Below are 25,824 nucleotides of genomic sequence, written 5' to 3' on the forward strand. Positions count from 1 at the left end.
CCCCCCCCCCCAACCCCCCATAACCTACCCCCCCACCCACTCACTCGCACGGTGACAATATATTAGCTTAGTATCTATAAAAACTACGTAAGTAAACCTAAAATTGTATCTTCTAACAATAACAAAAGAAAAAAGCAATATAAATCATTTTCACTAAATGTATTTATTTAGCCACAGAAACTCTGTTATAGTCTAAAACAGAAAAAAAGCTTAAAGTGCCTTAAATAAAAGAATCTGTCATTCATTAATAAAACTAGAACTATTTTGACCAACTGAACCATTTGATGCAGAGAAAAATAATTAAATTAACAAATAATATTAAATGTAAATTGATCTGAAACATTAACGTTTTTTAGTCTGAAGAAATGGGTTAAAAATATTGTGCTGATTGTTTTTCTAAATGATGGATTGTTTATTAATGATTTCATAAATCTCATCAGCTGCATGTGTGAATGGAGACAGGAACAGCTGCAGGGACGGTAATTCTCAGTTTCAGGCTGTTACAAACTCTGTGATAGAAGAGATAATAGGAAACCAATAGTGGACCCGATTTTTTTCCAAGCACTGAGCTGCAATATAAAGCATCTCACATTACTGCATCTTTGCCAAAACTTTACACATGTCCAAACAGAAAATGGTTGAACAGTCCCAACTTAAATTTTGTTGCAGGTTTGGTAAACAAATCTGCCACCATCTGTGCTGTTGGACAATAGTCTAAACATATCTTCCCACTATTCACAGTTAATCAGATGAAGTGGTACTTTACAACATATTTGCACCTTTGTCTGCTAACTGGGTTTCTGGCTGAGGCTATAGCAGTTGGTTTAAGTACAAACATTCCTGGATGGGTGCAGCCAAAGCCACTTACTCTGCCTCACAAGTAAAGAGCGCCACAGTAGTTCCATTTGGAGCAATATCAGCCAGAAACCTTTCTGTAGCCAAAACTGCCTCATTCTTACTCCTTATGAAATACACATAGATCGCTCTAGATAAGTCATCAGGAAATGAAACTGCATATCTGTGACCATCTCTGGACTCAGGGCGCAGTGGTCCAGCCAGGTAAGTATGAAAAAGCTCTAAAGGCTTTTTAGCTCTTACATCAGGGTCTCTGTTTCTGTTTGTGGTAAGTTCCATCCTTTCTTGTGTGTAAATAATATAACCTTTCATGTACATAAATATGAAACTTTGTACCGTCTCTGTGAATCAATACGTCCTTCCTTTTCCTGAAGATCACAGTCAGTTCAATATAAATGTCATGTCCTGGCTGCTACTTACCTGGCAGGGGTGACACCATGATCAAGAAGGTGGTTTGCCCAAGGCGAGGCTCTGTCATTGCACCCTGACCGTGCTGACCCTTGTGAATTCTCAACTGCATAATTTGTGGTAGTGTGGGACTCTCCCCTGTATCTAGGCGGCTGGGTAGCTCGGTTGGTAAGGTAAAGGGCTACAATGCAGGAATCCAGGGTTCAATTCCCGGAGGGGAATTAGCAATGGTACTGGGGGGCAATTACCATATCAAAAGCAAGCAGTTCACATCACCCAGTGGGCAAAAGAACGCCACTGCCTCCCGGGCGCGGCTTGTCTGCAGCTCACCGCTCCCCCAGGGGATGGGTCAAATGCAGAGAACAAATTTCACAAACATAGGGCTGTGTCCGAATTACCGCCCTAACCCTAACTACTAAAACCCTATCTAGTGCGGCACTATATAGTTCTCTATATAGTTCTCTGAATTTTCAAAGCAATTCGGACACCCATGCTAACTAGTTTTCTCTTTCGGGTGTTTTCAAATGGCGCTTGGCACGGAAACAAAGTGGCGCATTACCGCCACCACCTGGTCTGGAGGGGAACTACTTCTATTTAACGCGGAGAATGACACCCATTTGTCAAATTAAAAAAAATATAATAAATATGAATATTTTATGAAGACTATTTATGAATCTGCTGTGTTCTGATCATGGAAAATGTGGCTGATTCATAAATAATAAAATTACACACACATGTTTGGTGATTTTATGTATTTGTTGATAAATAAACCCCCATGTTATTACTCCATGGCAATATTTATTTTTGTGCCGCTGAACGGTTTACGGGCTCTTGCGAGGAGGCATTTTTTTTCTGTAGTTTTCTCTTCTACCTTACTGAAAATAGCTTTATATATGTATCTGTCCGTGTTCCTGGGAATAATTCAACCGTTTTTCATGGGATCAAACCAAAAACGAGCAGATATGCACCATCACAGGACGGCAAGGAGAAGCAGATGTCTCAGAAGATTTCCTCTGGATGCCCTGGCCAGACATGAACAACTTGTGAGTTAAACTTAAAGTTTTTTATTAGTTCAATTTAAGCATTTGTTACTAATTGTGCTCAAGGTTACACAGTCTGCTGGGTAAGAGTTTAACATTCTTTTTCAACACTGGACTATGAACTGTATAGTCTAACTACATGAAACACTTGTGAGATCAAAGTTTAGTATTTTTTATTCAGAGTCAAACCATATCACTTGTTTTAAACAAAAATACTTTAATTTTTAAATATTTATATAAAAATCTAAAAATCCAGCCAAAAAAAAAACACGAGATGTTCCAGGATTTATAAATACGTCATAAACTCAAATGTAAGACATCAGAATAAAATGAAACATTCATTTAATTTTCTCAATGAAATAATTATTTTTCTATTTTACAGGGTGTTACGCCCTCTTTGTGTCTAGGGATACCTAGGAAGGCATAACATAAAAAAGTAAAGGTTTGGCTACCAAAGTTGACTGTAACAAAAAGCACCAAACAAATGTCTCCATAAAATAACCACATTTTATTTAGAAATAAACAAACAACCAACAATAACTAAAAGTGAAGCTAAAAGGCTTCAGGGTGAACCAAGGCCAAAATAACAAACAAAACCCCAACTAACGGAAAACCTGTTTTCTTACCTGTACAAAAGAAAAGGGAAAACAAAGACAAACGCTAACCTCCCTAACCTAACAAAAACAGGAGAAAACAAGTACTAAAAAATGGCAGTTCACCCCTACAGCTTCACTTACACAAAATTACTATAAACCAAAAGACTAATCAGAGTGGGCACAGACAAAACCACAAACTACAAAGAACTACAAAGTACAACACAAACTAAAACAAGTGGAGAAGACATAAACAAAGTGGAGAAGCGGGCCGAGCTGCAGTGGAGACTGTTGCAGCAAGGCTCCCTTCCCACCGACTGGATGTCCAAATGGTGGCTTTAAAGGCTGCCTCCACCAGCTGGTCCAATGGGAGGCCACATCCTTTCCACCACACCTGAAAATAATCAGACAAAAACAGACACAAAGATCCACAAAAAACACAAGTCCCACTCTGATACAGAAATAATACACAAAACACAGAACAAACAAACCAAAATCAAATACGGCCACAGCCGTAACACAGGGTCTTCCACGTCTCTACTGCTTTGCCAACATAAAGGTGTCTGTCGTGGCCCTTCACGCTGACGCTCAGTCCGACACAAAACCAGACCGGCAGACCCGCAGATCGGTTGACCCGCAGGACCATCGAGCATCTGGTGGAGCAGCTTCGGGTTCCTCACACTCTGGGGGGGGGGGGGGGGGGGGGGGGGGCACAGGAGACTGAGGTCCTGGTGTTTCTTTTCTGGCTGGCATGTGGCAAATCATACAGTGTGGTAGCCAGGGCCTTTGACATGCCACGGTCCACTGTAAGTGACGTTGTCCACAGGACGGCAGACCGCATCCTCCAGCTGATGAGCAGGGTCACCCAGCATCCAGTGGGAATGAACTGCCATAAGTCACCTCTGGTTTTATAGCAGCTCGCTGAGTCTTCCACCTTCCAAAAGGTCGTAGGGAGCATCGATGGCTGCCACTTAAGAAAAAAGGCCCTAAAAGAAAATGCAGCTTGTTATTTTAACAGGAAGCTTTTTTATTCCATTCAACTGCATGCTGTATGTGACTAATGCCAAATTTAGAGATATTTTTGTTGGGAATCCAGGATCAATCCATGATTCACAGGTTCTACGTAAAAAGCCCAATTTATGTAAATCAAACATTACCCACCTGAAGGATCCTTTTGGGTGATGGTGGGTATCCCTGCATTCGTCATCCCATCACGCTGCTGACACCCTACAGGGACCCATGAGGAATGCGGTTCAGGCCCGTTACGACCAGCACCACGCCAAGGCATGCTCTGTGGTGGAGAGAGAGTATTTGGCAAATGAGGAGGAGAGCAATATTTCTGGGGGCACTGGAAGTAAAACCAACCTTTGCAATGAAAATCATTGCCTGCAGTTCAGTTCTGCACAATCTGTGCATCAGCGAAGGGGACTGCTTGGAGCCACAGATGTTGAGCCACAGCAGGAACCAGTAGGACGGGTAAAGTGGCGTCCGTCTGCGAGGACAAATCTCTGCTTTCCTTTCAGCTCCAACTGTGACACACATGACTCTAGAAGACCAGGATTATTGTTAAGATGTATAAAAATAAATGTTAACATATAAAACGAAAATGTAAACATGTACATTTGATATTTACCGTAAATTCCGGACTACAAAGCGCACCTGATTACAAGCCGCACCCACCCATTTTCACGTGTAAAATTAGTTTTATACATACACAAGCCGTGGCATGTGTTAGGCGATATTGTCGTCCTGACAGATCACGGCCAGAATCCCAGAGTGAGTGCAATTCATTAGCACATTGTGGGTGATTCCAGCTTTGCCTCTGGCTCATGCATTTGAGTGTATCGATATCTGTCAAACAGCATGGACCTCTATTCTGTTCACAAGTCCCTCAGTTATGGTGTTTTTATTTCATTTTTTTTTTTACTTATTGACAATCTAGGTATCATACATAAAATTACAAACAGTAACCATATAATCAACATTACATCCCTCAGTTATGATGAGGAAATTTACATCCGCGATTCCACATTTCCCATGAGTCTTAGGGGCTAAAGGCGGGGCCAATGCCCGGCTCGCCATACTGTTGTACGTGTTTAAGAATGAGTATCAGCAGTGCATGGAGGAGTGAACGGGTAAAGCTCTCCTTCCGCTTGTGTCGCGGCAGCGTTATGGGAGTAACAGGACTGGTTAGAAAACACACCAGTAAAATAAAGCAGCGGCGACTGAAAAGCGCGCGCCTCAGCGTGATACACGCGCCTCAGTGCGGCGCGTGCGTCAGAATTCAGAAGCCTCTGCGCTCCGCTCCCGCCCCGCGCGCTCCTTGTCTCCCCTTCCTATCTACTCCGACACCTCTGGCCAGGGCGGCTTCAAGGAGGAGCGCTTCGTCCCCGTTGCGCCGGTGGACGGAGCAAATCGTTTCTGTGCAAAGCAATCGGACTTAATACTGTACGTTTTGTGTATGAGGGGCGGATGCGTTGTTACGTGTGGGAGCCTTCAGACTGCCATCGGCCCCGCAGCTCAATCAGCAGGAGAAGATGTCTCCAGCTCACACGGAGGCTGTGAGTTTTTCAAAGCAAAATTCCGCTTTTACGGTTTCCTTAGAAACCGTAAATGGAGTGTAAATTCACTCCATGCGCTGTTTTCTCCGTCACGCAGCAAACCGGCTTTTCCAAACCGGTTGGTGACGGTGGGCTTTTTTACGCTGCTTTTAACGATTGCTTTTAACTTGAAAGCTTCATCATATTGTAGCGGCGATCACGTGCACGTTGGGTCTAATGGCCCCAAAGGATTCTGGGATGCGGCTGGGCATGCGTGTTTCATTTTGTTGAACCATGACTGAAGTGTCTAAGACCTGAAGTCAAGTCCATGCTGTTTGGCTGCCAAGAGGTGTGTTGAATATAAATGTCTTGTGCTTGGTGTTAGATAAAGAATTCAAACCATTCACTGAGTTCGAAAGTACGTACATGGCGGCCGCCAATTAAATCCATAAATTAGCCGCGTCACTGAATAAGCCGCAGGGCTGTGAGCGCAGGAAAAAGGTAGCGGCTTGTAGTCCGGAAATTACGGTATATGAAAATCCTTTTGAGATTGTTAAAAATGGCTCAGATTTAAATAATACATGTAAATAATTCATTTTTGTTCATGCATTTATTAAACAAATTGCAAAAACAACGACGACGTTACATTTTGTACCCCAACATGACAACGATTACAGTTTAATGATAAATAAATACAAATCTGATCAAGTGTCTCTACTCCCATCCGGCACGAGCTTGCCTGATAACAAACAGGATATCTTTCTCCATCCACAGATGGATCAGATTTTCCTTATCCTCGTCAGTCCCTACATATATAAACACATTTTAAAAATGTGTTAATAACTTATGACTACGGTTAGAACTCACTGCTTTTTGATGTACTATCATCAGCGTTTGTTTTTAGCCTTCAATGCTAATTCGCGCTAGCGTTAGCTTTAGCATTACCGAAATTGATGAGCTTCAAAACAATGTAGATAGTCGATTGAGGAATATAACATATTAAACACATCATCTTACGTATTTACAAATATATTTTACAACATATACAAGATACTTTTAAATATACTTACATTTTTAAGTCCTCTTTCTAGCGCAACCGTCCGCCATCTTCGAATAATTCAAACGCAGTGTATTGTGTGTCACACGCAATGCATTCTGGTATGAACGCAGTGCATTCTGGGCAATATTCGCGGATCGAGTGAGCATCAATTCACACTGGTTTTTCGTAGAGAATTCTGGGAAATTTCTAGTGCATATGATTTTTGAACTGTAGATTCGGACAGCACTACAAAATGGCGACCGCACTATATAGTGCACTATATAGGGGTTAGGGCGGTAATTCGGACACAGCCTAGGTGTGTGACAGAAAATAGCACTTTCTTTCTTGTTTCTTTCTTTCTACTCCCTCCTACCCCCCTCCTTCCTGTTTTGGACGCGACCAGCTGGATCCACTTACCTCATCTTCCCCTGCCTTCATAAGCTCCTCCTGGATCATCAGCCGGTGCCAGTTCGTTGTTCCTCCTACACTTCCTTCCCAAGTGTAAATTATACAATCTTTCAGGTCCTGAAAAGAGCTCCATGGAGAACTATATTCAGGAGGCTCTCTCCCTGGGTCATATACGTCCGTCTTCTTCTCCAGTCGGTGCTGGATTTGTTTTTGTGGAGCAGAAGGATAAGGCGTTGCGGCCGTGCATTGACTTTCGGGAATTAAATCAGATCACCGTCAAGGATAGATACTCCCTGCGATTATTAGAATCTGTTTTCAACTCTGTCCAACACGCTAAGGTTTTTTCTAAGCTTGATCTCAGGAACGCTTACCACCTTGTACGCATGCGCGAAGGGGATGAGTGGAAACGGCTTTCAACACCCCGTTGAGCGATTTCAAATACTTAGTCATGCCGTTCGGGCTTACTAACGCCCCCGCCGTGTTCCTACGTCTGGTGAATGATGTCCTCAGGGACTTTTTGAAGACGTCGTCTTCGTGTATTTGGACGATATTCTCGTTTTTTCCCCCAACAAATCTCAACACGAACATCATGTCCGTCTGGTCCTAGAAAGGCTTCTCGCTAATCAGCTGTATGTCAAAGCTGAGAAGTGTGAGTTTCATGTGTCCTCCGTCCCTTTCCTGGGGTATATCATCGAAGCAGGCAATATCCGTCCCGACCCCGCTAAGATCGAGGCGGTCGCTCAGTGGGAGACACCCCAAAACCCGTAAGAAACTCCAACAGTTCCTGGGGTTTGCTAACTTCTATCGTCGTTTCATTCGGAATTACAGCAGTATAGCAGCCTGTGAAGGAATTTGTTTTATTATTATCATTGCTTAAATGTATTTGGTTAAATGTATGTTTAAATGTTAACTTAGATTGACCTTTTTACCTCTTCTGAAAACAGTTGTGTGTTTGTTCATCTGCTTCTCATCCCAGCAAGGAAGAGAGGGGGGTTTACGACACACTGTCCTGAGCTGATAAGGGATACTGTTTGAAGTTAGAATCCAACCAAAAGGGTCATTTGACGACACCCCCTAATGAACTTTTTGTCTTTGTCTTGAATTGTTACCTCCCACTTGTGTTCTTAATAAAAGCAGCACAGGGAGGGGCAGACCTTTGAGAAGAGAAACGTGGTGGACCTTTTCCAACACATTTGCTCCTCTCCCTCGTGCATGAGAAACTTGATTCTTGTTGTGGTTTGTTGTTTATAATTGTGTTTTTCTTTAATGTCTAGATGCATTTATCTGACATTCTTTGGTCCATTCGAGCCGGATGACAACATATCTGCGTCCTTGGGGGAGGACCATGCCGATTGAAGTCTGTGCACAGCCCGTAGTGAATTCTACGCCGGCCAATCGACTGGTCTGATCCCTGGGTCCGGATTGACGTTATTCGTTAACCAGTCAGACCACAACGACAAGGCAAGTACAGCGCTTTTTCAGGGGTTCAAGTCCCCGAAGTGGCCCAGAATTCTGAGGGACAGGTTCAAGTCCTGTTGCCTGAAACACGTGTGGGTTTGGAGTCCCGGAAAAGTCCAGAATTCTGAATAAAGGTGTAGGTTCGAGTCCTGCAGCCTAAAACGCGTAAGAGGGTTCAAGTCCCTAAAAGGCCTAGAATAACAACAAAAATAAAATAAAAAAAGTTTTTTTTTGGTGTGAATGTGTGTGCATGTGTGAAAGGAGTGAACTTGTTCGAAGCAGTGAGCAGCTGGAAACCTTGTGGTGTTAACACAAGGCTGCTTGTTCAAGTAGAACAAGATTTCATCTCATTAGGCTTTAGGTGGAAAGAACCCAGAGTCTAAAACGTGTTTTGCTCCTGGGAGGACCCTAAACGTGTGACCGGATCAGACAACAGGTCTGACCTAGAAGCTTGTTGCACGGGGAGTGAAATTCGGTCCTGAGAGAAATTCTCTGTTGGTTCTGATCACACTCTGTGACTAACGTAAATGTAAAAAAATAGAAAAAATAGAAAAAATGGGGGAATTCAAATAAAAAAGTTGAATTAACATGAGATTAAAAATATATGGAAAGAGGTTCATCCAGGTTCAACTAGAATTTTAAGGGGAATGTACTGAATTAGTTCAACAGTTACCAATTCAAACCAGAATAAAAACTAAAAAAGAAACAAAGAAATAGTGAAGAATTAATTTGTACAAAACTGTGCTTAAATGAAGCAACGAAAAATAAATAATGGCATTCAGAAAAGTAAAACTAGAGAAGCATGTCTGATTCCTAAAAAAGAAGAGGATAAATCAGTTGTGAGACTCAGACCCCTGCAACAGCAGGCTGCAGCGGGCTGCAGACCGAGCAGGAGCAGGATGAAAGGGGGGGAGAGCAGAAACCAGCTGATTTCTCACCTCCTCCCTACCAGGGGACAAATGCTCCTCTGTTGACGGGTTTTTACCCACCACTGACTGATTTAAATAAACCAAATAAAGGAAAAATAATGTTAGGAGGAAAAGGGAAAAAACTTGAATGGAGTAATACTTTGGGGGTTGGTTTGCAAGAAGCTGGAGAGTCATCTAAAGTTGCAGCGACATTTCCAATGATTGAAGTGTCCAATCCCAGAGCTGGAGAAGATGGCCAGAGAACTACACTTCTTTTGTTTAGCACCTGGACATTAGAGGATGTTAGGAAGGCAGTGAGGGGAGTTATCTCTCACAGGGAAAATCCACAGGATTTTCATGGGCAAATGATGGAAGTTCAGAGAGTTTATCATCTGAATGGCATTGAATGTCAGCAAGCATGTATGACTGCTATGAAAGCAGACTGGGCAAAAGTAAAGGGAAAAAGGAATCCTATGGATGATGACGATCCACCCAGACCTCTTCCGCATAACAGTTAAGAGTTGATTCAAAGTCTTACACTTTTAGGACAAAGAATTAGAGACGCCTTTCCAATGAGACCTGATTTTGGAAAGATTGGTCAAACTAAGCAAAAAGATGGAGAATTAGTGTTTGATTTTAGAGTCAGATTTGAAGAAGTTTTAAAGCTAATTGTGGACTCAGAGATAATGATGATGGTCCCTATAGACAGCAGCTGAAACAAGTTTTACTGCAAGCTATGAGACCAGAGATTGCAGACTAGATAAGGACACTACATAGATCTACCAACAGGAGCACTACAACAGTTTGTGAATTTTACTGTTCATGCAGAAAAAGTGATGGTGAATAGAAAGAAATTTAGGAATTAAAGTGTAGTTACATTTTGGCAGGAGGAAAGTAGTGATGTGTTTTTTGGAAGGAATGTGAAGAGAGGAAGAAATCGTGGTCGTGGTAAAGGAAATTTTAGAGGAAGGTCTAGAGGAAGTAGCAACAGAGGGTCAGAGCAGGTTGATGAGGGATGTTGGATTTGTGGACAGAGAGATCATTAGCTGAGAGATTGTCCTGAAAGGAAGAAATCAGATTGACTAGATGGTAGAAGTAATGTCAAGATTAACAATGAATCTGAACCAGAAATTCAACGAATTTGTGATGAATTTTTAGATCTCACTGAAGTTTGTCTTATGGAAAAGCCAGAAATAACTCTTTATGTTCAGGGACAACCGTTTGTTTTTCTTTGTGATTCAGGGGCTTGTAGAACTGTGATAAGAAGTTATTACAATGATTTTCCTAAGTCAAATAAAACAATACAAATGAGATCTGCAGATGGTCAAATTGAAACTAAACATTAGAGTAAACCAGTTTGTTTTGAAAATCCTGACACTAATGAAACAACAAGCATTCCTGTGGTTTTAGCACCAAACTGTCCTTTTAATCTTTTAGGGAGAGATGTCATGATAAGATTAAAGTTAGGAATTTACCCCACCAGAGAAGGGGGGATGCAAGCACGACGTTGCCCCGATACAGACATCTGTGTGCTAGAAGGCAGAGGTGAACCACACTATTATTGGACTTTAGATCTACCTAAAACTGATCTTGGACAGACTGCAAAAAACTTAATGGAGAAAGCAAAAGCCAGAGTGTCACCCCATGCAGATTTTATGTCTTCAGACATTCTGTATGTCATGTTAAGATGCAAAAAGTCTCCTAGCCCTGACAGGGGATATGATGAAGCAGTGAGTAAACTAGGTTTTCAAAAATGTACAATAAAAGATTTTTATTGGAAAGATGAAACTAGTTTCTGTACTGTGACAGTTACACCAGAAGCAAAAAACTTAATGTGTACAGAAAGAGTGACAAATTGGAAACAAATGGCAGATGCAGTTCCATTTATTTCTTGTACTAAAGGTTCACGACAAAAATGGGAAGAAATGAAAGAACATGTGCAGGAAGTGACTTATACTTTGAACAGGCAGAAACAAAGTGGGTTTAGCTGTTGTAACTCAAGACAAGGTTCTGAAGGTAGGACCCCTGTGTGGAAATTACTCAGCACAATCAGCAGAGTTGACAGCCTTAATTGAAGCATGCAAACTGTTTAAAGATAAGCCAGTTACAATCTACACTGATAGCCAATATGTGTTTGCTACAGTGCATTTTATTTTGTCAACAGTGGAAGAACAGAGGGTTTAAAACGTCAGCAGGAAAACCAATAATGCATGTAGACTTACTGAAAGAATTATTGACTGATGTAATGTTACCATCTAAAGTGGCAATATGTAAATGCGAGGGACACACAGGAAGAACAGATCCTATTTCTAAAGAAAATGCCTTTGCAGATGCAACAGAAAAGCAACCTGCAACAAAAGATGTAGAAATATGCACAAATGAGGATGTGACTGCAGATGCAACCGCTGATTTTTTAAAAAGAAATGTCACCCAGTGCACCACAACAACAAAAAAGATCTATGGTTAAAAAAAAAAAGGAGCAAAGTTGAACAAAGTCTTTATGTCAGCACAGAAGGAAACCTATTTTACCAAAATCCATGTACAAATGGGCAGCAATTTTGAGTCATGGGCTTTGCCATGATTCAACAGGGGGGATGGTAAACTTATTAGAGAAATATTAAACAACTTATGGATTTATGCTCTATAAACTCTATAAAAATTTTTTGTAAACAATGTGTTACATGTATGCGTCATAATCCCCAAGGCAATGTTAGACCTAAGAGAGGAAAATTTCCTGAACCAACTTTTCCTTTCCATACAATCCATACGGATTTTATTGAATAGAATAAAAGCAAAGGATTGAAATATTGTTTAGTGATTATTGATGCATTTTCCAAATGGGTTGAAATTTTTCCATGTGCAACACAAGATGCTATTACAGTAGCTAAAGCTATTTGTAAAGGAATGATCCCAACTTTTGGCTTTTGTGATAATGGTACACATTTTGTAAATCAAGTGATAGATCTAAAGAGACATTGTAGTTATCACCCACAGAGTGCAGGATTAGTTAAGAAAACTAATGGCACTATCAAATCAAAGTTAAAGAAATGCATGGAAGAGACAAACAGACAGTGGCCTGACTGCATAGACTTAGTTCAGCTAAGTATGCGTATCACACGCACAGCAGGTCAACCTTTAACGCCTTTTGAAATGTTGTATGGACGTTCTTATAGGTTACCAGACCTTGATCCTACACAGCAACATTCTCCAGATGATGATGCAAATTTAGTGGATTATTTGAGAAAAATGTTTACCACTAAAGATGTGCAAAGGACAAATCAAGTGCCAGATTCCTTTTTATCTCCACAGGACACTTCACCAGCGCAGGTTGGTGACTGGGTGTTTGTGGAGGCCATAAAAAGGAAGTGTTGGTCCAGCCCACGGCGGGAAGGCCCATTCCAAGTCCTGCTGACTACACCAACAGCTGTAAAGATTGCTGAAAGGACGTCTTGGATCCACCTGTCACACTGCAAGAAAAAGCATCTGGGTGAGGCTAATTCCAACTGCTAGGTGGGGAAGTCTGACTACAAAGGGAGGCAGCCGTATAGAAGCTGCTTGTCTCAAAGTCGGCGAAGCAGGGGAATCCACCTAGTCTTAGGGAAGAAAGCACACCAGAACTCTTTTGCACTACACGGATCCTACACTGTTAGAGGACTTGAGGAGGTGATGTGCTAGTAACCTCTCCCTCCCGAAGATAGGTACATATCCACCATGGCGTGTCCAACTGGGTAAAGAGACATTTTATTGTTTACTGTTCCTGCTACTCTCAGCAGGAGCCACCACAAGGATTTGGTTCCTTTTGGAATCGTTATCCACCTGCAAGAAGAACCACCAACGAGGAAAGACTAAATGTTTCTCGACGATGGCTGAGTATTGATGAACATGATGTTTTGAATAGTCCAAAAATGAACATAACTCACCTGTATATGACAAATTCTTGGTAGAGGTATGTTATGTTACTGGCTAAGGAAAAGCATAGATCTGATTGCTATGTTGTTCTGTAATTCCAACTTCATCCCTACATCCTAATTTACAGGCAAAGCAATTTTCTGAGTGGAAAAGCGACTGTGTTATTGAATATAGTACCAGAGGGTATATTAGTACTGGAGCCGTCACCACTTCAAATGGAACTCTTGTAAGACCGAGTTGCAAGAGTTTGTATCAGTTTAAAAAAATGAAATTGAAAAAATCATTAGCTCCATATGTTAGTGTGGAACCAGGAACTGTGTTTCCACATTGCGTAACTAACAATGGCACAGAATTTTTAGGAACTTTGCCGACAAAGATGTGTCATGAACTTCTTGTTCCCTTCACAGTCCAGATAATCAATGACAGAGTTTACCATGGTTATGCAGTTCCCTGCCCTGGAGGACGTTGTGTTGGATCTAATCCAGATTTAATTCCAGGTAACAATGGTACTTATGTGGTTGATCAAATGTTTTGGTTATGTGGGCAGGCCCTCTACCTCAGTCTGCCTAGAGACTGGAGTGGGATTTGTGTTTCTGTAAAGGTCACAGGTCACACTTTCATAGTTTCTGCAGTCCATGAGCCTCACCTGAGCCACAGACATAACCTTATTGATGTCAAGCCACATGATTCCATTTGGGGATCAGATGTACCTGAAGACCATAAACACTGGAATACTGGGGAAAAGGTAACTATGGCATTGTTTCCCTGAGTGGGAAATGCTACAAACGCTCTCAGAATTGAGACCATTGATTATTGATTAGGTTTATTTTTGAACGCTACAATTAAAGCATTTAAAGCCTATAATGAAGAAATGTCAAGCATGAGACTTATGGTTCCACAGAACAGATTGGTTTTGGACTTATTGGTTGCTCAGGAGGGAGGTGTTTGTAAAATGTTAAATGATACCTGTTGTACATTTATTCCTGACAACACCGATGAAGGTCACAGCGTCACTGAAGCATTACATCAACTTGAAAAGGTTCAGCAGGCAATGCAGGATGACAGGAAACCCCAATCTTGGGATTTCTTCTCCTGGTTTGCTTTTGGTTCCTGGTGGCAACTTTTGTTAAAAATAGTGACACCTATTCTTATGGTACTGATCATATGTTGTGTGTTCACTATGTGCATTTTTCCTTGTATTCAATCTATGATTTCCAGAGCAGTGAATGGTTGAGTACAAAGTGTTCTTTTGAGTCAAGAATACAACTTGTTTTTAAAGGGAGAACAAGATGACTGTAATGATTTTGAAACTGAAATGACTTGAGAGAAAAAAAAAAAACTTCTCATCTGAGTGTAAATTGAAAGTGTTATGAAAATGAAGATGTCACAGAAAACTGAAAAGAGATGTGATATTGGATGTGAGATTTTAATATTTATCAATGATAAAAAGGAGGGAGTATGTGAAGGAATTTGTTTTATTATTATCATTGCTTAAATGTATTTGGTTAAATGTATGTTTAAATGTTAACTTAGATTGACCTTTTTACCTCTTCTGAAAACAGTTGTGTGTTTGTTCATCTGCTTCTCATCCCAGCAAGGAAGAGAGGGGGGTTTACGACACACTGTCCTGAGCTGATAAGGGATACTGTTTGAAGTTAGAATCCAACCAAAAGGGTCATTTGACGACACCCCCTAATGAACTTTTTGTCTTTGTCTTGAATTGTTACCTCCCACTTGTGTTCTTAATAAAAGCAGCACAGGGAGGGGCAGACCTTTGAGAAGAGAAACGTGGTGGACCTTTTCCAACACATTTGCTCCTCTCCCTCGTGCATGAGAAACTTGATTCTTGTTGTGGTTTGTTGTTTATAATTGTGTTTTTCTTTAATGTCTAGATGCATTTATCTGACACAGCCCTTCTCACGCAACTCACCTCCATCAATCGCCCTTTCATCTGGAACTCTGCCGCAGATGCCGCCTTCAAACGTTTAAAGACCTTTTTTGCTTCTGCACCCATCCTCATCCAACCCGACGTTTCTAAACAATTCATTGTGGAAGTCGACGCCTCTGACTCGGGGGTGGGCGCTGTTTTGTCCCAGCGCGAGGACAGCACTGGGAAACTTAAGCCCTGTGCGTTTTTCTCACGCAAATTAAGTCCGGCAGAGCGGAACTACGATGTGGGCAATCGTGAGTTGCTAGCTATCAAGCTCGCGTTGGAAGAATGGCGTCACTGGCTGGAGGGGGCAGAACAACAATTTATTGTTTGGACGGACCACAAGAACTTGGCATATTTATGCAGTGCAAGACGGCTCAACTCCCGTCAAGCCAGATGGTGCTTATTTTTTGATCGCTTCAACTTCACGATCACATATCGCCCAGGCAGTCGTAACGTCAAGCCGGAAGCCCTCTCACGCAAATACTCCGTTTCTGACAACACCTCTGTCTCGACCATTCTGCCAACATCCCGTTTCATAGGCAATCTCACGTGGGAGATCGAGAACAAGGTCCAGAAGGCCCAGAGCGAGATCCCCGCCGGTATCACGAACCCTCATTGGCACCCTCTATGTTCCAGACTCCCTCAGGTCCGAGGTCCTCACCTGTGGTCATACCTTACGTCTCGCCTGTCACGGAGGTATTTATCGGACTATTCGACTCCTTAAACGTCGGTTTTTCTGGCCCACCTTGGAACGTGACGTCAAAGAGTACATAACTGCTTGCAGTACTTGCGGTCGCTCCAAGATGTCTAATTGGCCTCCCTCCGGTCTCCTGCTGCCGCTGCCCATCCCAAGCCGTCCCTGGTCCCACATAGCTGTGGATTTTGTCACAGGACTCCCACCTTCACAGGGCCATACTGTCATACTAACCATTATTGACCGTTTCTCCAAAGCCGCGCAGTTTATTCCACTCCCTCAACTTCCTACTGCCACTGAGACCGCCGACGCCCTCGTCAACCACGTTTTCCGACATCATGGCATCCCTTGTGACATCGTGTCTGATCGTGGCCCCCAGTTTACGTCCCAAGTCTGGAAAGCATTCTGCTCCGCCCTGGGGGCCACGGTCAGTTTAACATGTGGGTACCATCCTCAGGCTAACGGTCAAGCGGAGCGGGGGAACCAAGAACTGGAGGCCGCCCTCAGATGCTTGGCAGCACAGAACCATGCGGACTGGTCCAAGTACCTGATTTGGGCAGAATATGCCCATAATACCCACACCTCTACAGCCACGGGAAAGTCACCTTCTGAAGCCTCGCTGGGTTACTCACCCCCGTTGTTTCCTTCCCAGGAATTGGATCTGGGGGTGCCCTCGGTCCAGCTCCATCTGCAACGTTGTCAGGACATCTGGCTGCAGACCAGGGCAGCTCTCGTTTCCTCCCGCAACGTTCCTCTTCAGGCTTCATCCCGTAAACTGTCTCCCAAGTTTATCGGTCCCTACACGATAGACCGGGTCATTAATCCGACCTGTGTTCGTCTGCTGGCGGCTCTCCAAATTCATCCCACGTTCCATGTGTCCCAGATCAAGCCTGTTTCTGAGAGCCCTTTTTGCCCGCCGGGCACTTCCCCGCCACCCGCCCGTACCATTGATGGGGCCCCCGCCTTCAATGTCAGCAAGATCTTGGACGTTCGGCGACGGGGTCATGGGGTCCAGTTCCTGGTGGATTGGGAGGGGTATGGTCCAGAGGAACGATCGTGGATCTCTCGTTCGCTTATCCTGGACCATACCCTTATCGACGACTTCTATGCTGCCCATCCAGATCGTCGCCTGGGACCGCCTGGTGGCGGTCGTTGAGGGGGGGGGTACTGTCATGTCCTGGCTGCTACTCCCTCCTCCCCCCCTCCTTCCTGTTTTGGACGCGACCAGCTGGATCCACTTACCTCATCTTCCCCTGACTTCATAAGCTCCTCCTGGATCATTAGCCGGTGCCAGTTCGTTGTTCCTCCTATGGTGCATAGTCTGGTCAGCTCATGTTTTTTGACCCCTGTCTCTTTACGCTTTGCTCATTGTTCCTCTCGCTCTGCTTCAGGAAAGAAAACCTGCTGGATACTCACCTGGTCGCAATCCAGACGTCACAGTTCTCCCTCTGGAAAATCCGTCTCAAGATCCCTCCAGCCAGCCGCCGCTCCTCGCCTAGAAAGAAGCCCGTCATATTAGGGTGAGGGGGTGGGGGGTCTAGCCTGCGATGCGCCTTGGAGGGGGGCTACTTGGGAGTGGCCCCCCTCCTATGGTTGCCCCCCTCTTTCGGTTTTATTTGCACCTTAGACATGTAGGGTCCTTGGTAGGGGGGGTGCTTGGACATCACTGCAAGCAAGCAGCAGATGTCCTCCTGGCACCCTACCCGCCAATTTTAACCGCACCTTAGACATTTAGGGCCCCTTGGTGTGGAGGGTGAGGGGACATCACTGTGAGTAATCAGAAGATGTCCCCTTAGTGCCATACTCGCCAATTTTAACTGCACCCCCCTTAGTACACACACCCCTCCCCCTTCAATATATACATTCAAACATAAACACACACAAATGCACACAAACACCCTCTCAAGCACCCATACACGCACACACATTTTACAAGGAAGGTGGGACCTGGGTCCATCTGTCCCCTACCCCTTCCCTGGTGGGGGGTGTGGGCCCCTTGGCGATGGCGGCCGTGTCCCTTGGGTGCCGGCTCCCTGGGCCCGGCGGTGCTCTCTCCGCGCGGTGGGGGGGTTCATATCACACCTGAGCCGGGGGTGTTCGTGTCCCTGGGGGGTGGGTCCTGGTCCTTGCCCCTGGGCGCTGGGCCCCGCCAAACTTCCAACATGGCCGAGCCTGGTCGGGCCATATTTATAACACCCCTTGTGGGCCGCCCTTTTTTCCCCGGGGTTCCCCCCTCCTGGGCGGGGGCGGCGGGCCCCTGCCTTGCTCCTACCTAGACCAACCGAGGGACGGGTGGGTGGCTGCCTGGAGTGCGGAGCGGGTCTCCCTTGGGGGGTCCTGGCTCGTACCTGGGGTCGGGGCGGGGGGATGCCCGGAACTCCTGGGTGGTGGTGGGGTGCTCGTCTGGGGCTGTGGGCGTCCCTCTCCGGTGGGGCCCTGCGTTGGGCTCTTCCGGCGCAGCGGGGGGCTGCTTTCCTGGCTGGGCTGGGGCGGCGCTCTCTTTCCCTCTGCGCCTCCCTGCTCTCTGGCTCTGGGGGCCTCGCGGCGGTCCTGCTGGCCCTGGCCTGGGTGGCGGTCTTGGTCGCCCGGGGGGCGGTTGTTCCCTGCCTGTTCCCGTGTGGCGTTGGGGGAATTCCGGCTGCCGCTGCTGCTGCGGCGGGGGTATGGGTGTGGGGGTGGCTGGGCGCTCCTCCTCCTTCTTTTCACGTTCCACCATCCATTTTAGAAGAACATAAACACTCACCTGAGCACAGGTGTTAGCTCACCTTTGCACTAATAGTTTGCATGATTGAATGAATGAAAGATTTCACACTAGTTGGTTTAAAGGCATAGGTATGCGTTCGTGAACACTATCTGTTTTGTGTGCATGTTGACATGTGGACATTTTTGCGGCTAGCAGGTGTGTTGATAATATTTGAGTGTGTGTGAACAGGCCCCGCCCTTTTTGTACTACATTTGAACCGTACCGTAACGATAAACAACCAGTAAGCCTGTCTGCTCTATGCTGCTTCATGGTCTTACCCCCTTTCCCCTCCGATTATCACCCTCCTACCCCCCCCCTCTCTCTAACGTCCCTCTCTCTTCTTCCCCTCTTTCCTTTTCCGTCCGGTCCAACACCAAAGATTTTCAAACATGATTGAAATTAATAAAGTTTGGCCTCAATTACAAAAGGGGTTTATTCAGACATACCTCTGGTTTGTCTGTAGATTAATAACCCCTCTTGTTAAAATAAAATATGTCCAACACAAGAGGCCCTCAGCTCTCATCTGTTTGCCTAGCTGTTGGACAGGACAAGTTAAAAAAAAAAAAAAAAAAATAGAAAGAAGCCCGTCAACCTCTGTTCTCAATAAAACCTCTTAAACTCACTGAGTCCTAGCCTCTTTCCAGGTTCCAGCGTTTGGGTCACTCTGAACTCTCGCCCCAATCATGACAATAAAGTCTCATCTCCGTCAAACAGAAGCTGGGACCAGCGGCTTGTATCAGCTGTTCGTCTGTTCATGGTGTCAACTTCCTCACAAAAAGTAGTCTCAGGTGTCTCTTGGGCCCATAGCCTGTTAGCAGGTTAGTAACTGCACTGCAGTGCTGCGTGGTACCTGGACTACTGTGTCAACTTAACCTGGATAAATTCCTCCAGGATCAAATAAGTAACAAACACTTTCTGTGACTTCACTCTCAGCCAACACACAGCTAGGAGTGATTGCCTCAATTATTTAGACACACATTTAATCACACCTGGACAAGAGACAACAGGAAATGACACAAACCACTTTCAAAATAAAATACACAATGGAAAATAAAATCCAAAATATAGCAGAAATTGAGAGCACATTCCAACAGTGATATTTTGGGATATGTGACCAAAGTCTTACAGGATAAAGTAGGATTTAATAAAAATTAGTTTGTTCTCTTTGTAAATTAAAAATTATGTGTTTCAGTTTTTTTGCAGCAAAATGTTTAGTTATTAAGATTAAATGAATAAATATAAAGCAGCAAATATTAGAAAAAATATATTAATAGTGATAAACCTCAGGAAATGTTTTTTTTGTCACCAAGCGTATTATAAATGCTCATAATGTGAAAACATGGAGTCAAGAGTGAACTGTAAATGGGATTCTACATACAAAAGGGACTCCACTATAAGCTAAAATGTAAAATTATGTTAAAGGCTTTTTGGAATAAGGGTTGTTTATTTTGAATATGTAGAATCTGCGGTTCTCTCTATAAGTGAACACCACCTGAATTAAAAAGTATGTTGCTCATTTTTAGATTATTTTTCTTTACAGATGGTCTAGAAAAAGAAGAATCTTCAAAAAAAGGATCCAAAACATCCCAAGAAGAATTTTCTTTGAACAGTTGATTTGTACAAAAAAGACACAGAAACACTACAGTTGATTTCACTATAAGCAACACAGATGGAATGAAAAAATAATGACTGGAGGTGAAGCTTCTGGAAATAAGTTCTGATCCGTGCTGACAGTGAACGCCTGAGACGGATCCTGAATCAACTCTGGAACCAGGAATCAAACTGAACTTCTATCTGCATAGAGATGTTCTTAGTGTATTACTATACTATTACGATACTGTATCTTCAAGCAAATGTGTAATTGTAGTGTTACTATCCATGATTTTAGACATAATACAATTTTTTGATGGCCTTTTGTAAAGAAGTCTGTGAGTATCTAATGTAAATGTGATATAATTCATGTTTTAATGTAGTTAGAAGAATCATTCATATATCATTTGGTTCAGGTGGTTTGGTTTATAATTCTGCACTAATGCAAATAACGAACGGGGGCGGCCCAACGGTCAATGCAAATAATACAAATCTGCAATAGAGCCCCACCTGGTGGTTTCTCTTCAACATGGCAATATATTTGAGGGCAGATGTTTATACTCTCTGGTCTCATTGTGGTGGAATGATCTGCCTGTCTAAGCTCATATTGCAGCCTCATTTACAATCTTCAGCTGGACCTGTCACCCCATCCGGTCCAGCTGCTTTTGCAGTGTTGATCTTTTCAGGGTGGATCTCATCTGGTGCACCTCAAGCTTGAGTGTTGGTTCCCCCTCAGGCTACTTCCTGCTAGCAGGCTGGGGTCTTCCCTGCTGCTTGTCAAGGCGGGCAAAGAAGAGGTTCAGTGTGTCTGGGAGATCCCTTTCCACACTGACCTGTGTGGTGGTTCTGTAGTCAGTCAGAGTCCTGATTCCTCTCCACATGCTGTGAGGGTCGTTGTTCCTGAAGTGTCCCTCTATCCGTTGTCTGTAGTTGTCTTTGGCTTCTTTGATCCCTTTTGTCCGATTCTTCCAGGCTGTGCTGTATTCTAGCTGGTTTCCCGGCCTGTAGGCGGTGTTCCTGGCCTTTAGCAGTGCCCGAACTGTTCCAGTAAACCAGGGCTTCTGATTTGGGAATGTTCTGATGGTTTTTTTTTTGGGTACTGCTTCGTCTGCACAGAACTTGATGTAATCCAGCACAGCAGCTGTGTAGTCCTCCAGGTCAGATCCCTCAGCAAACACATCCCAGTCTGGGACTTCAAAACAATGTTGCAGAGATGTGGTGGCCTCCTCCCTCCACATCTGTACAGTGTTTATGGTGGGTCTGCTTCTGCACACCACTGGTCTGTAGGATGGGGTCAGGGGCGTTGGTACACTTTTATTTCCAAGGCCTTGCTTGGATTACTGCCTCCTACACATTTGTTCTTTAATCACAAGAAGTGTGGAATCTCACTCTAAGATCTAAAGACCAGTTGTTGCTTTCTGTTCCATATCTTTGAATGTTTTTAAGAACAAGCTCGAAGCATCAGAGACTGAAACAATAATGTGCAACTGCTTTTTATGATGCATGTGGTTTTAATAATGTTTGTTTTTATGTGTTTATTTGATTGAAATGTGCTGCCTCTTGACCAGGACTCCCTTGGAAAAGAGGTTTTTAATCTCAATGGGACTTTCCTTGTTAAATAAAGGTAAAATAAATAATAAAAATGTATTACAGTTTCCTGTATATCTGAGCCATTTTAACTGGTATTTAAATGTGATGAAGTCGTTGATGGATGACAACTTTTTTTTCTAAATTATTCACAATAAACCAAAAACAACAACCTTCCTTTAAGCACAATTTTATAGATGTGAATGAAAAAAAAACATGTTTGTGTTTACATTACTAAACAGTTAAATTAATGTACAGCGCAGGAACAGAAAGATCTAGAATTGTTTTTCTCACAGATCCAGTTTTTGAAGTTTGTTTTGTCCTGTTGTTTCCATTTCCCTTCAGTACTTAAGAACACTGCATCATCCTTGTTCCGGTCTTTTGAAATGCTCTCATCCAAGAACCTGTGATAAAACATTCTGTTTACCTCTGCTCTAAATTAAGTTCATAATCTGGTCTGAATTATGATGTTACAAACATTTTCTGTATTTTTTAAAGGATTTCACACATTTACAATCAGGCTAAGTCATAAAGAATGAATTTAGTAACGTTGTAAAATAAAAAAAGTCTTACGTTTCTGTCAGTGGTGATCCATCCACCCATTTCCATTCATATTTCCGTTTCTGGACTGACCATCCAGCATACAGACCGATCCAGGATTCCACTTTCTGATTCAATGTAGAAACAAACTCCTATAAACAAAGAAAATGTTCTTTCTTAATACATTCTCTCCATCTTGGTTTCCTTTCACACTAAATGTCCAGTAAAAAAATGTCTGGTCTTTAGGATTCATCTGTTCTGGATAATTGTCCTAAAAACTGAGAGAAAGTTCATCTGAGGAACAAAATCTGACTTTCTTTGATGCAGATTTCTGTTCATTTAGTTTTTGCTTCTAGTTTTGTCTTCAGGGCCAACAGTCCATTTCTACTGAATCCCAGTTTAGCCTATTTGGAATTGAAGACATTAGAAGTGGGAAAAAGAGTTTCTGTGTTCCATCACAACGTTTCTTTGAAATGTTGCTGAAAGACAAACATGAAATCTGAGTTGTTGAGGAGAATTTCAGCTGGAATCCATCAGCATCCAGACAACAGCAGCACACATATAGGTGGAGAATCCAAGACACAAGAAGCTGGAAGGAACTAGTGTGAACACACCCACCTGTTCCTCTTTGCTGTTTACCACCACCAGATCAGATCCATTTTTCTGACAGAAACTCCTGCTGTTATACCAAATTCTTTTCTCAGTGGATTTATAGTAGCAGCTGCTTCCAAATCTCCTCCATCCTTCAGGACACCGATTACCTTCATAGACTGATGTACAAAAATCCTGCAGGTTTACTTTCTGGTTTCATCTGTATTTTCTACTAAAACTTTCCAGTTCAGTTCAAAGGTAAACATGATCCAAACAAACTGATATCATCCATTAGTTTTCAGTCTTTTCTCACCTTCAATCTGATTTTTCAGCTGTTTTATTTCATCCAAAAGAGTTTTGTTGATGCCTGAAAGATAGTAGAAGTCCATTTATTATTGATTTGTACTTAAATGAACAATCACATGGCCTTCAACAGATTCGAAACAATCTTCACTTTGGGGGGGGGGGGGGGGGGGGGGGGTTTCCATGGGTGCATGAAAGTGTCTGTAAATGGATGAAAGGAGTCACCTTAGAAAAAATAGTGGTTCTAGAAAGAAACTGGAAAATCACTGAATATTGATCCAACAATTCAAACCAATGATGACCTGATTGGCAGGAAGGTATCAGAAAGTCATTGAAACAGCTGCAGATTTGTATCCAGGCTTTTCTCAATGCATTCTGCATCTTCTCTGCTCCGTATTTCATGCTGGACTTAAGCCGGATATCAACCTTAAGTAGTCTGGATAAATTCCACCACATGCTGGAAATCAGCTAACTTTAACTGGAGTCCATTCAGGAGGATCTATGCAGGGAAAAAGGTTCAAAACAAGAGTTTAGATGAAGGAAAAGGGTTTAGAATTGTGGTGTTAATGGTTCTCTAAGATTCTCATCTTAGTTTGTTCTTCAGCTCCTTAACAGAATGAATCTGATCATTTGCAGTCGTGCTTTGACTACAGACAGTCTGAAAGTCTGTGTTCAATATTGGAATGATAATATTGTTTCTGATCAAATTGTTGCTTTTCTCATCACATAGACAGAGGTGGAGACACAATTGTGTTTCTGGTGGATCAAAGGTTTTGTGTCTTCATGAGTGATAAAGGCGTCTCAGTCATAGTCTGGATGTCAGCAGAGAATCTTTGAACTCATTAGAAAACATGAACACAGAACAAATATGCAACATTTGTTAAAGGAGAAGTTTGAACATCAATATGAACCTCTGATAAACCTTTTAGCAAACAGCTGTTCTGCCTTCAAGTCCAGCTGTTCCACTGATTTATATTTTTACTTCATCTATTAATACTTGTTCTATATAAACAAAGACCTAATACTCAGTTTAAAATGGAAAAACCTGAAAATGGACTCCCTTTATTGTTAGATTTTCTGGATCTTTTCTGACCTTCATTTTCATCTTTCAGCTGCTTCATTTCATCCTGAAAATGACTGTTGTTGGCCGAGAAAGTTGACATCAATTCTGAAAGAAAAGACAGATTTTTTTTTTAATTTTGTTTGTTGTATGAAAACCTGAAAACTAAACCTCTAAAAACAAACCCAAATAGAGAATAAATGGTTCTTCTACTGGATCAATTTAGTTCAGAACTGAGGATAGATGTGTGAAACCGTGATCACTATGGTCTTTGCTCTGTTTTCCTGTTTGAAACAGTCCATGTGAGGCTGAACTCAAACAAGTTGAAACAAAAGAGAAACAAAAAAAACAGACATTTTTAGAAATAGTTTGTTCAACATTTTGACTAAATATTTAGAAATATTTTACCTGAAAGTTCAGTTTTCAGTCTGTTTTTTTCCAAAGACACCAGAAGATCTGAAACAGAATCACTTGATATGAATCAAAAGACATTATTTCATGATTTTGTTAAGACATTGTTGCCATGGTAACAATTAAATTACTGTTAGTGTTTTTCTACTTCTATAGCTAAAAGAAAACTGACTTGACAAAAACAAATACATTTAAAAACCACAAAAAGATGAAATGACCTAAAAACTGAATATTAGATGTTAGAAATAAAATGTTGAATTCTTACAGCGAGTCATGAGTCCAGCCAGAATCAGAAAATAGAAAACTCCCAGAGAAAACTTGAAAACTCTGAAACAGTTTCTTCTCTCAGCTTGAAGATTCTTCTGCTTCTGATTTTCTAAAAAGCAGATTTAGTTTATTTCCAGAATTCTATTCAAACCGTTGTCATGCATGCTACAATTTCTTCCTGACTGAACAGTATTGCAGCAATGTCTCTTTCTAGAAGCACAAAAAGTGAAGTTCTTTATTTGAACATGATGATTATTTAGAATCTACATTTCCAAATGTCATTGTTTCACTAAATAATCCAAATATCAGAGAAATAACAGTGATTTGGTCCAAATGATTTGAGGTTGGTATGAAATAATATTGTAGTATTTAGTCTGAAGTTTTTCTGCTCACCAGTTTGTTGTAATCCATGATCATTTTCATAGGAATGCTCTTCATCATCTAACATCTCCACCTCACTTTGTTCTCTTCCATCTGGATGAAGATTTCTGCTAAATTTCACTCTCCAATCTGCTGCAGCTTCAGTTTGTGTGGACATCTTTAGAGATCAAACTAACTGAGCAGACTTCACTGTTTCCTGATGAAAGCAGTCAGCTCTGAACTGCAAACATTCAGGAAGTAGTAGCAGAACAAACTCCACTCATGTCATTCACTCTTTCATGCACTGATGCTGCAGAGAGACTCCCATTCAATTCAATACAACCACTGGAAGAACTTCAATACAAACATTCAGTTATATTTAACTCTGTTTTAAAATAAATACATTGTATTTTCTTTGTGTTTATTTATTTCTTCTTTCCTTTCTCTACATGAGTTTCCTGTTTTCATTTTAAGACTAGAAACAGAAAAAGTGTTGCATCTGTCAGAGGTGTTAACTCTTTCATGACCAGAGAAAACATCAACAAAGTTAGTGAGAACAGAGACTGAGACCTTTTTGAACCTCATTA

General features: G+C 42.4%; 2 protein-coding genes and 1 pseudogene across 4 annotated transcripts in view; 2 read left to right on the forward strand and 1 right to left on the reverse strand.

The window, feature by feature from the left end:
* Positions 1-25,824, forward strand: part of LOC110015840 (CD209 antigen-like protein E) — a 900,664-nt gene that overhangs the window by 336,790 nt on the left and 538,050 nt on the right. The gene's annotated exons all lie outside the window — the stretch shown is intronic.
* On the forward strand, positions 1,268-1,404 carry LOC111948257 (annotated as a pseudogene).
* On the reverse strand, positions 21,882-25,598 carry LOC110013557 (C-type lectin domain family 17, member A-like). 3 transcript variants are annotated; one of them, XM_023959739.1, is made up of 8 exons: positions 25,271-25,598; positions 24,876-24,986; positions 24,608-24,655; positions 24,233-24,307; positions 23,150-23,203; positions 22,864-23,015; positions 22,279-22,397; positions 21,882-22,109 (listed from the first exon to the last, which is right to left on the reverse strand). In XM_023959739.1, exons 1-8 carry the CDS (start codon positions 25,413-25,415, stop codon positions 21,953-21,955), a joined length of 861 nt encoding a protein of 286 aa, XP_023815507.1. In that variant the 5' UTR covers positions 25,416-25,598; the 3' UTR covers positions 21,882-21,952. The 3 variants fall into 3 exon arrangements, with proteins under 3 accessions (XP_023815507.1, XP_023815509.1, XP_023815508.1); XM_023959741.1 differs by having other exon boundaries at positions 22,279-22,724; XM_023959740.1 differs by lacking the exon at positions 25,271-25,598 and having other exon boundaries at positions 24,876-25,262.

The sequence above is a fragment of the Oryzias latipes genome, chromosome 11 (genome assembly GCF_002234675.1).
Source record: "Oryzias latipes chromosome 11, ASM223467v1".
In the NCBI taxonomy this organism is placed as follows: domain Eukaryota; kingdom Metazoa; phylum Chordata; class Actinopteri; order Beloniformes; family Adrianichthyidae; genus Oryzias; species Oryzias latipes.